Source organism: Schistocerca gregaria, chromosome 3 (genome assembly GCF_023897955.1).
Source record: "Schistocerca gregaria isolate iqSchGreg1 chromosome 3, iqSchGreg1.2, whole genome shotgun sequence".
Taxonomy (NCBI): Eukaryota; Metazoa; Arthropoda; class Insecta; order Orthoptera; family Acrididae; genus Schistocerca; species Schistocerca gregaria.
Window position 1 is genome coordinate 496,521,031 of NC_064922.1, and position 12,170 is coordinate 496,533,200.

The following is a 12,170-nucleotide window of genomic DNA, read 5'->3' on the forward strand; positions in this document are numbered from 1 at the left end:
AAACATGACTCAAATTTGGGAGTACCGAGATTCAAGCTCGTATTCGTCGCTTTGGTTTTAGGTTTACCGTAATTCCTCTTACATACTTCTGGCACGTGACTGAGTATTCTCCAAATAGAACCGCTGTGAGTTATTACATTATTATAGTCGACATCGAAACAAAAGCAAAGCCAACAACTATATTTTTTAGTGGTAAGGCAAGTCAAGTAGCGTAGCAATGTAAAATGAAATATGTAGCTGAATGAATTACAAGTAACTCCAATCCTACTGTGCTGACTATAGTTTTCGGGGTGTTTCCTCGGTTGTCAGGCAAATGACGAAACTGGAAATCCCCTCCCAGATATTCCCAATTGGAATCCCCTCATCGTCACTAACAGCTCGCCTGGTATTTTGTTGATAAAAAAATCGATTTTACAACAGGTTGGGTCCTTAGCCTCCGACCCTGAGTTGGAAAATGAAAAATGTTTATAAAAATCGAAGTAGTAGAAAGGGTGTCGTAAGAGTAATAAAGCATGCTGAAGCATTTTTTTGTCACTAACAGCTTCGCGAATGAACTTCCACCCCGAAGCGGAATGTGGGCTGAACCGAAACTTCCTGGCAGATGAAAACTATACGATGGACCGAGAGTCGAGCCTAGGACCTTTGAATTTTGCGGGCAAGTCTGCCGACTGAGCTACGCTATTACTACTGACAACCAGCTGATGTTTGGAATGTAGGAGAGAGGTACAGGCAGAAGTGAAGCTGTGGGGGCGGGTCGTGAGTCGTGCATGGATAGCCCATAGGGGAGAGAACTTGCCCACGAAATGTAAAGGTCCTTGGGTCGACTCTCGGTTCGTGAAAGAGATTTACACCAGTTATAGCTTTTGTTCGCTGAAGGGGAAACTGGTTACGACAGTCAGGAGCGTTCGTACTTAGTTCGCACTTATGGGCACAGGATTGCTGCAGAAAATTGGTCGAAGGTTCAGAGTCATAGTTACAGAAAAAGTCCGTCCGCCACGAGAACTTGTGATGTGTAACATCGGAAGTAAACACACAAGGAATTAAAAAAAAAAAAAAAACCTAGTACATCCCGTGTTTGAAATTCGATATAGGAATACGACCTAGAAATCATGCAGCACTTGCGACCCTGGACCTACGTGAAAGATACTAGAGGGTAAATTGCAAAACGATTTAGATATCTGTATGGAGCGAAAATTAGCAATTGAACGTAAATAATGAAAAAGTGTGTGGTCATCCACATGAGTACTAAAAGGAATCAGTAAAACTTCGGTTACACGATAAATCAAACAAATCCAACGGCCGATTCAACTAAGTACCGACGAGTCGCAATTACGGACAACTTAAATTGGAAAAAACTTACAGAAAATGCTGTGGGGAAGGCGAACCAAAGACTAAGTTTTATTGGTTCAAATGGTTAAAATGGCTCTAAGAACTATGGGACTTAACTTCTCAGGTCATCGGTCCCCTAAAACTTGGAACTACTTAAACCCAACTAATCTAAGGACATCACACACATCCATGCCCGAGGCAAGATTCGAACCTGCGACCGTAGAGGTCGCGCGGTTCCAGACTGTAGCGCCTAGAACCACTTGGCCACCAGGCCGGCTATGTTTTATTGGCAGAACACTTAGAAGATGCAACAGATCTACTGAAGAGACTGCCTGCACTATGCTAGTCCGTCTTCTTTTTGAGTACTACTGCGCAGTGTGAGACCCTTAACGGACAGGATTAACGGAGTACATCAAGAAAGTTGAAAGAATGGCAGCACGTTTTATACTATCGAGTAATAGGAGAGAGAGGGTCACGGACATGATACAAGATTTTGGGGTGGAAATAAATTAAAACAAAGACTTTTTTCGTTGCGGCGGGATCTTCCCAGGAAATTTCAATCTCCAACTTTCTCCTCTGAGTGCGAATATATTTTGTTAACGCCGACTTACATAGGGAGATACGATCATAATAATAAAATAAGACAAATCAGAGTTCTCAAGGAAAGATATAGTTGTTCGTCTTTACCCCACGCTGTTCGAGAAAGGAATAATAAAGACTTAGTATGAAGGTGGTTCGATGAACCCTCCACCATGTAATTAAGTTATTTTTAATGTTTTTCGTTTTTAACTTTAAAAAAATCTCATGGGAGATCACGAAAGGATAGGTACTTTATTTTGATTTCTATAATAATGAGTCACATCACCACTGTTTGCAGAGCAGCCACGTAGGTGTAGATGTAGATGTAGATTCAAAGGCTGCAAAACTGCAATAAATAATTTCTAGCAGTTTTAAGACATCAGGAGACAAATCAGGACAGAGAATTTCAAAACGTCAAATACCCATTTTGTGCAACTGTTTCTTTATTTATCTTTATTTAAAAAAATAAAACATTATACATTTTCACACTAGTTCAAGAATCCATGTGCTACCACAAGAAGGAAAGCAGGAAGGCCGATTATGATTTAATGTGCCATCGACGATGTTGTGGCGTAATAAGAAATCACTGACAGTTTAGAAAGAGTTTCGGGAGACTGTATGTCCTTGCAAACGTTACAAAGTAAAATTCTTACCGTAGTATTTTTGATAACCCGAAATACCTTTAAATGTCAACCTGGGGTGGAGGAAATATTGACCTGAAAAATGACGAGATCTACACTGCTTGACAAAAAAGGTGAAGCTCCCAGAAACCACGGTAGGATCTCAGTCGAACTTCGAACACGAACACACAATCAGCCGGTGTGTAAATGATCAGAGTTGCAATTCTCTGTAATAGGTGGAACGACCATCAGAGTGCTATAATGTTGCTAATGCTTCATTTTGTTACCAGGTCTGGTAACAAGGGGCATGAACAGTGTCGGATGTTGGATTATAGCTGTCAGGAACACGAAGAAGCTGCATACCTATGTGAGAGAGCGTTATCAGTACCTGAAGGAATTTGAAAGGGATCTGATTGTGGGTCTCTATTTGTCCATCTGGTAGAATCATGCAATATCCAAATTTTTGGGGGGCATTCGTGTGCGATAGTGGCCTCATATTGGACTGCATGGGAATGTGAAGGTTGGTCTACTCGTCGATAAGATTCTGGTAGACCATCACAAAGAAGCCTCGCAATTTTTGTACGCCAAGCACATCGTAAACCCTTCACATTTGGGTCTATCTCCCGAAAACAAGTAATGCGCTCCCTGCAAGATTCTTTCTCATGCCACACCACTGTTCGCAGATGAGCAGCAGCCTCACTAAGGAATTACCATCCAGCGCGTAGGCTCCCGTCAGCACCACAACACAAAGAACTGCGTAAGGAGTTGCAACAGCGTGACCAGAAAGAGGGGACTGTTGATGAATTGCGTCGTATTGTGTTCAGTGATGACTCCGGGCCGAATATGGCGTCGACCTGGTAAAAGGTTCCATTCTTCAAATGTTCTTGAGAGACACGGAGTCATGCTTTGGGAACCAATCGGCTATGACGTTAGTGCACGACTGATTGCCATGAAGAAACTCTCACGGCACAACAGTACGTCACGAACATTCTGCGTCCTCATGCTTTGTCTCTCATGCGACAGCATCGCAGTGCCATTTTTCAATAGGACAATTCTCATCCACACATGGCACGTGACTTTATGTACTGTCCGAAAGACTCCTGTGGTCAGCAAGGCCCTCAGATCTGTTCCTGATAGAACTTTTGTGGGACCACCTCGGACGTAAACTCAGTCCCAGTGCCGGTATCCAGTATATCACGAAGCAGTTACAACAGTTGTGGGCAGGTTTTATTACACTCTTCTTAACAGAATCAGTGCATCACCCACGCCACAGGAGGTGTAGCGGCATAGTCATGAGTGGGCCGGTGCCGCCAAGTTCTTTCTGATTCTGATCCGACTTTTTAATCGCTAAAACATTGCATGACCCCTCAAACCATAAATTTTGTTGTCGTTTCCTCCTATCCTTCGGGGCGCTTCACTTTTTTGTCAGGCAATGTATTTATTTTAAAGAATTTTGATGGTTCTGAATCTGCGACTGTCTGCCACATTCGTGTGTTATATAAGACAACACAAAATGAATATATGTATTACAAAGGGCTATAAGTATATAATGCCTAGCGATGTATCGCTAAGGATTTTAGAGGACGTAAAAAGCCGTTCAAAATTTCGATCTTTATGAGTGTCATAATGGCATAGATGTTCGCACAATTCTTCAGAATTTTAGGACTGGTCGTACTGGACACGCCGACACTGTGTTCTGCTCTGAACACTTTGATCTCTGGACCTGAAGCTGCGGATTTCTGTTGATAGGATTATGTGAAACATCCGTATGTGCCTGTTTTACAGAAATTCTCGTAATTACAGAACTCAAAATGTGCGTTGCTAATGCGCTCATGTCGGTGATTCCATATATACTCCAGAATCTAAGGTATGAAATGGATTATCGCTTAGATGTTGTCACATATAAAACAAATATGAAGTATGAAAAAATAATTTTGAACTGTCTTTTACATTCTCTGTAAATATTATTCATATATCGCTATGCACTGAACATTTACAGGCGTTTGTAATAGCTATATTAATTTTGAGTACGTTTTCTTCTTCAGACATCGAGCAGTATTCATTACGCACTTAAAAAAGGCATAAATCGGTTCATCTGTGGAGAGATGTTGTTTTATTCACTGTAGTTTTCTATCCTTCAGATTGTACTGAACTCAATAGTGCTTCTATGTTTCTCACTGATGAGTATTCTTGTGGTATTCTGCATGGTACTTTGTGCTCATAGTGTCTAACGGTCACACAATGCAATCCTGTCACCATTACAACTTATGTAACAGCTGTCTTACTACACAACTGCCCATCGAATGCAAATCAGTTCCATACTTTCATTTGATACATGTGAAGCTAAATGTAGTCTTAAGAGAACACAATTATTGCAAATAAAGTGCAAAGTTTGCCTGATTCATCTCAGTGTACCTATGATACAAATAACTAGTTACTTTTTTTTCCTTGAGACAGTTCGACCTCGACAAGGGAAGTTTCGAGCCTACTGACGTTCTCGTAAGGAAAGTGACTGAAATCACTGACTTGCCAGTGTTCTATTATGAGTTTGACTACCGCGGTGAACATGTGAATGCCACAGAATGGGGTAAGTACAAAGAACTTCAAGTAACGTGTTTACATGCAGGCCATAGTCGGATAATTGACGAACGTTAAGTTTCAGTGTACTACTAAATTTGCAGATTTCTTTACCACAAGATGTAGTTTGGAAAAAATCATCTACAGTCAAGATCTCCAATTATCTAGCGGTTGTTCCACCCCTTTTTTGTCTAATTTTGCGCTTTCTTAACGTACTAGGTCCTCGATGAGCTTCTCAGTCACTTAATCTCTTCGTAATCACCAACTTTGTCTACACTACTAACCAACATTGTCACTAATTCAGCCTCAACAATCTCAGAAGTAAATAATTTCATTCTAGACAACTTCACAGATTCCAATACAGGAAATCATCTTGTATGGGTGATAATGTATCGCACATTGCTTCAGCTGCAAACAGAATTTTCTTTTACGAGAAAAAACGCCATATTTAGGAACGAATACCCTACAAATATTGTCGTTTCTCAGTTTAAAATAACGACATCACTTATATTTTACGGTTTTGCCTGTGTAAATATGTTCAAACAGAAACATAATAAAATATATAATTGTCTTGTGACTCAGTTCCTATATTATCAGTATACGTGCGAGTCGCATGTTACCAGCCAAGCGTCCTCTCTCGTACATTGAACTGTTTTTACAAATCCGCCACCGTCTCCTGGCCGCTCTGCTGCGCTACTGTACGCATCAGATCGGGAATAAAGATGCATGAAACCTCAGACACTATTTCACAGTTTTTATTAGAATTGGAAGTTTGCTGTTACTAGTTCGTCTACCTTTGTCTGTATCATGAGGGTCGACGCACGTCCCCTAAAATCATCACCCCCCCCCCCCCTCCTCCGCCAACCATCCTGTACCCCACCACCTCTCTCTCCAGCCTTGTTACTGGAAATGGTAGCACAGTTAAAAGCAGTTAATAAGGAGTTGCATGGTCTATTAGAAGCGCAGTCGATACAGCAAAGTGTGGATTTGTCAGCTGTGAGTTTAACTGATCTTTTCTCTTGTAGCCCAACCTAGGATGTGGTAGCGCCTGTGGAGGATCTTAGGAGTTTGGCAGAGATGGAATGACGGTCTGCCATGGAATTTTGAGGGTAGCAAAATTAAGATTAACTGGAGAAGCAAAAGCTTAAGAGTGGTGTACAGAGGCTCTCAAGGGAAATGAGACATCTGAAGAATTTAAAACGGGGTTAGTTCAAATGTGTAGGAAGCATAACAGTCCCAAATATTTTAGAGAACAGTTGGGCATGGCACCGAAGCATGGTGAATCACTAGAAGAATACGCGAATAGGATAAGAAAGATTGGCGGTTGTACATACTATTGGGGCAGGATGTTTTGGTGAAGGAAGTAATTTTACGGGAGGCTGGGCAGAGGATGCTTGACGCATTTTTAAGAGGTTTGTCTTCGGAAATATCACTAACAGTGCAAACAGGGGCTCTGGCTGATTTTTTCACTGCTGACAGAATGCGTCAACGGGAGCCTGAGGTCCAATTACAGGCACTCCCAGTAAAATTACTCCTATATGTTATAAAATCGTATGCAGAGGTGAATCGTGCGGTGACATGAGTAGTGGGGAAGAGGTCTTGCAGGATGTTGATGGGCATATGTGTCAATTGCCAAGGGGACCTGGTGGAGCATAAGCAGTGGAAGCCAACATGGTATAGATTGCAAGGAATCGGCGATAAATATTTCACGCTCCTGGAATCAGTGGACATGGATTTTTTCCTGGGTACGTTTCAGTTCAGACAATGTGTATAAACTGTACCGTATGTGAGTCAGTGTTATGAGATGATTGTGGAGTGAATTTTTTCCATCAGAAGTGTGCGAAAATTGAACTGTGCCGTATGGGAGTCCGTGTTATGAGATGATTGTGGAGAGAATTTTTTCCATCAGAATTGTGCAAAAATTGAACTTGTGGCGGAACTTGAGGGAAAAATGTATGAACAGGCCGAAACTGTTGCCAATGTAGCAACGTCACAAGGGGAATCTGTCGAGTATCACAAACCGCTTTAACCATGAACAATCACACTAAGAATGTTAAGTCTAGGCTACCGGCAAGGATGCTGTGTGTGGTACAACCGTTGGAAGTAAATGAAGTGTTCGATCAGGCAACTTGCTTATTGAGTAGAAGGGCTTCATGCAAACAAGAGGTAAATGCGGAAAAAATGTTACCTGTGTTAGTGCATAATTTCAGTGCCAAGGATTTAAGGTTAACACAAGGGTTGTTAATGGCTAACAAGGATATCCTGGAACAGCAAGAAACAAGTGGAATAATTACTGTTGTAGTTTAAGGATTTGTTTTTTTTTCCAAAAGGGCCTTTGTCACCAGTGCATATTATGCAGTACCAAATACACAGAATGAATCACTGACTTATCGCAAAACATATAGATTACTGAGGTAATTGCAGCCAATTCTGGAGGAAATCATCAATCAGACATTATTGAGGAGAGTGGGGGTGTGGGCACAAATTGTCCGAATTCCCAAAAAAAATGAGAAGATGGATCACGAAAAAATAGGTTTCGTTGCGATTATGGACACTTGAGAGCCATACGCTTTGCTTAACATCATAGAAACTACGTACTATTTAGGCCACTGCAATCAATTTTCGACGATGGGCTCAAAAAACAGCTCCTATCAACTAGAAGTAGCTCCAGAGAACTGACTAAAAACAACATTTTCTTCACCTTGGTAACATTAGCAGTTCTGGAGGGTACATTTTGGAGTGAAAAACGAACCTGCAACGTTTCAGAGATTGCTGGACGGGGTTATGAGAGGTTTAAAAATTCATCAATGCTTGGTGTATCTTGAGTCGTCTTTACGAGTGACATGTAGCAGAACATAAAACACCTATGGGAGGTATTCTTAAGGTTCAGCAAGTTCAATGTTGAGTACAGAGAAGGGTAATTTTGTGTTAGAAGAAGTGGAATACCTTGGTAACGTTCGTATTAAATGTGGGGTTGAGGTGTACCAAAGGTTAATTAAAGCGGTACATACATATCCTGTACCTGAATCGTCAAAGACACTGCAATCGTACCTTTGCATCTCGAATTATTATAGAAGGTTCGTAAAAGGATTTCTAGGTAATGCCACGACATTATTGCAATTGCTGGAGATGGGTTCACACTTTGTTTGGCCAGAGGATTGTCAGTGTGCTTTTGAGAAGGTGAAAGAAGCTTTGACGACGAGTTGAGTCTTAGTGTTTCCGAATTTCAATAAGGAATTTTGTGTCACGCAATGCATCCAACCATGCATTGAGTTAGGTGTTGAGTCATGAGATTGAAGGAGTGGAACATCTGAGGGCCTACGCATCAAGGCATCCTCAAGTTAATGGAAGAGTGGAAAGAGTTCACTGACCGACAGGAAAAATGTTAGGATACCATGCAGACGCACACTATACCAATTGGAGTGTCACGAATGTAGGATTGTCGGCGTATGAGGTAGTACACTGAAGAGCCAAAGAAACTGGTACACCTGCCTAATATCATGTAGAGCCCACCGCGAGCACGCACAAGTGCCACAACACGACGTGGCTTGGACTCGACTAATGTCTGAAGCAGTGCTGTAGGGAACTGACATCCAGATTTCAGCAGGACTGTCCATACATCCGGAAGAGTACTAAGGGGTGGAGATCTCTTCTGAATAGCACGTTGCAAGGCATCCCAGATATGCTCAAAAATGTTCATGTCTGAGGAGTTTGGTGGGCAGCGGAAGTTTTTAAATTGAGAAAAGTGTCCCTGCAGCCACACTGTAGCAAGTTGGGACGTGTGAGGTGTCGAATGGTACTGCTGGAATCGCTCAAGTCCGTCGGAATGCACAATGGATATGAATGGGTGCAGGTGACCAGACAGGATGCTTACGTTAGTGTCACCTGTCAGAGTCGTACTTAGACGTATTAGGAGCCCCATATCAATACAACAACGCACACTCCACACCAGTGCAAAGCCTCCACCACCTTGTACGGTCCCCTGCTGACGTGCAGGGTCCATGGATTCATGAGGATGTCTCCATACCCTTACACGTCCTCGATACAATTTGAAACAAGACTCGTCCTACCAGGCAACATGTTTCCAGTCATCAACAGTCGAATGTCGGTGTTGACTGGCTCAGACGAGGCTTAAAGTTTTTGTCGTGGTGTCATCAAGGGTACACGAGTGGGCCGTTAGCTCCCAAAACCCATATCGATGATGTTTCGTTGAATGGTTCGCACTCTGACTTTGTTAATGGTCCAGCACGGAAATCTGCAGCAATTTGCAGAAGGGTTTCACTCCTGTCACGTTGAACGATTCTCTTTAGTTGTCGTTGGTTACGTTCTTGCAGGATCTTTCTGCGGCCGCAGGGATGTCGAACATTTGATGTTTTACCAGATTCCTGATATTCACGGCACACTTGTGAAATGGTCGTACGGGAAAATCCCCATTTCATCGCTACCTTGGAAATGCTGTGTCCCATCGCTCGTGCTCCTACTATAACACCACGTTCAAACTCACTTAAATCTTGACGACCCGCCATTGTAGTAGTAGTAACCGATCTAACAACTGCAGCAGACACTTGTTGTCCTGCATAGGCGTTGATGAACCGTGGCACCTGCCTATTTACATACCTCTGTACTTGAATACCATGCCTATATCAGTTTCTTTGTGCTTCAGCACATATGGCCGCAAGATGCCGTCACTGTCGGACACGTTAAAAGCCAGGAATGGTAAGACAGGAGAATCTTTTAATGAGGTCACGAGAATGATAAGTGAAATAGGGTGCGCAGTGCTAATACGAAGGCACTAGAGAAGCAAGAAAAAGCAGTTAGCCGTAAAGCAAGATTGACACAGTACAACGCTGGCCAACGAGTAAAATTGTCAATTTTCTACACTCCAAATGGGAAGACGAAAAAATTTTCGCAAAATGTCAAAGGCCATACCAAGTTGCGAAATCTGTTTCACCGACTAATGTCAAGATCCACTCGTCGACAAGGACCACAATGGCACACGTGGAACTTGTTAAAACTTTCTGGGGGACTCCAGAGGTTATTCCAGGAGTTTTGAGGGTGGAACGAAGGAAGAAAGCGAAAAGGTAGGTACATAAGAGGGAGCAGACGAACCAATGAGAGGAAGTACATGTAAATGAAGACCTAGGAGATAAAATTTGTGTTTTTGCGTTTATTACGTATAAGTACGAGTATTGCATATGGATATCGTATGCCAGGAAAGCTACTGCGAGGCAATAGCAGACTTTTACGGAGAGGAAAGAGTAATAGTTACTCCTGTCCTCAGGTTGTGTTCTTTAGGAAACAAGACAGATAAAGCATGGACCGTAGCCGTACCATTGGTCATCGTTGGAGTGGAAGTGTTGCTCAACCAACTCTTGGAAAAGGGAGTGCTATTCGCCAAGGAAGAAGATTTAGTAATCAACAGCCACTACTGGGTGATCTAGTTGGTATTTAATGCATTGAAAATGCAGAACGAGGCGAGAAGACTAGACAAAGCTTTCGACAGTTTCAATTCAGGTATAAAGAGCCTCTGAGTGCTCAAAGGAGCAACGGGATAAATGCGGATACATGGGAGTTATGAGAAATTTGGAGACGAGATGACGTAGGTTCTGGGGATTATACTGCATACATGGAGGAAGAGACGTTGGATCGAAGCGGAAGGTCAGCTTCTGAAAACTGTGTTCGGGACAGCTTACAAGGAGGAAATCAGGAGGACCAACGGTATGGTGGAAATGGTGACAATCTGTAGAACAAACAACGCAGCAAACGAGTGGCACACAATGCAGATCGCAAATTAAGTCAAAGATTTTTTAAACAAAACCAACGTCTCTTCCTTCTTGTAAGCGGGCACTTGGAAATGGAGGAAGCGGAGTTACAGAAGTGGAAAGGACTGAAGTTGCGGATTGTCCAAACAGTATAGGGAAGAGGGTCAGAACTCCTGTGGTGTAAAGTCACTGCTGCGTCAGAAAGCGGGAGAGTATTGCACGAAATAGGTGATTAAGCCTGAGTTGCACTGCCAACACGTAGAGGCACATTGGTTGCACTCTGCCCTCGATAAAGTGAAAGTACTAGCCAGCTGTGCTTAGGGAGAGCTCACAACAGCGAAAAGAATGAAGAAACAGGGCGGAATTGTATTGCTAATATACAAGACATTATGTGAAATAGTGGGACCTACGTTCATCTGCCTGCCACAGTTTTTCGCATGACCCTTCTGAGCATTGCGCAGGCTCAGTTGTATTGGTGAGAGGAAGCTATGGAAGCGATATCAACGACGAATCTGTCTGGTTCGAATCAGACTTTAGGACCCGAGTTAATACAGTCCATTTACAAACTCGTGAATGAGCAGGAAGCCTGTATCTCCGTGGAGACGCTAATGCAGCATCTAAATCGGTACAAGAAGAATCAGTGCCAGAAAGGAACAACATTCACTATTGTTACATCAACTACTGCAGCCAAACTTTATCCTTACTCCTTGTTCATGTGTACAAGAAGCACAATGCAAGACGAAATTTGGACCCAGCCACTGTTCAGATCATGGTGAACTGTATTCCAAGAGGCGAAGTGGCAGCAGAGAGAACTATAACTGTAAGTTAAGTTAAGCGAAAAAGGAACTCTCGGAGCATGTGATAAGTAGTGCACAAGGACTCATAGTGGTAAGAGCAGCCGGCCGCGGTGGCCGTGCGGTTCTGGCGCTGCAGTCCGGAACCGCGGGGCTGCTACGGTCGCAGGTTCGAATCCTGCCTCGGGCATGGGTGTGTGTGATGTTCTTAGATTAGTTAGGTTTAAGTAGTTCTAAGTTCTAGGGGACTTATGACCTAAGATGTTGAGTCCCATAGTGCTCAGAGCCATTTGAACCATTTGGTAAGAGCATTTTAACTAAACAGCAGGTTAGAGCCAACTGGGTCAGCTGCAGTTGAACTTGTCACTCTAGTTTGACTGTGGATAATCAGTTTAAGGCGATCTGTATGACAGGACCTTATTAATGGAGAGAGTATTGTAATATCCACCAACTGTATCTGGTCCGAGGTTGGAACTGAATTGCAGGCAAGTGTGGGTTTCATGCTTTAT

General features: G+C 42.7%; 1 protein-coding gene across 5 annotated transcripts in view; it reads left to right on the forward strand.

The window, feature by feature from the left end:
* Window positions 1-12,170, forward strand: part of LOC126354065 (juvenile hormone esterase-like) — a 285,547-nt gene that overhangs the window by 130,908 nt on the left and 142,469 nt on the right. For 2 of the 5 annotated variants that reach the window (XM_050003435.1, XM_050003440.1), the window contains exon 8: window positions 4,986-5,115. The exons of the other annotated variants lie outside the window; for them this stretch is intronic. In XM_050003435.1, the coding sequence (XP_049859392.1) occupies window positions 4,986-5,115 (130 nt within the window). The remainder of the gene's footprint in view (window positions 1-4,985; window positions 5,116-12,170) is intronic. 5 annotated transcript variants of the gene reach the window in all.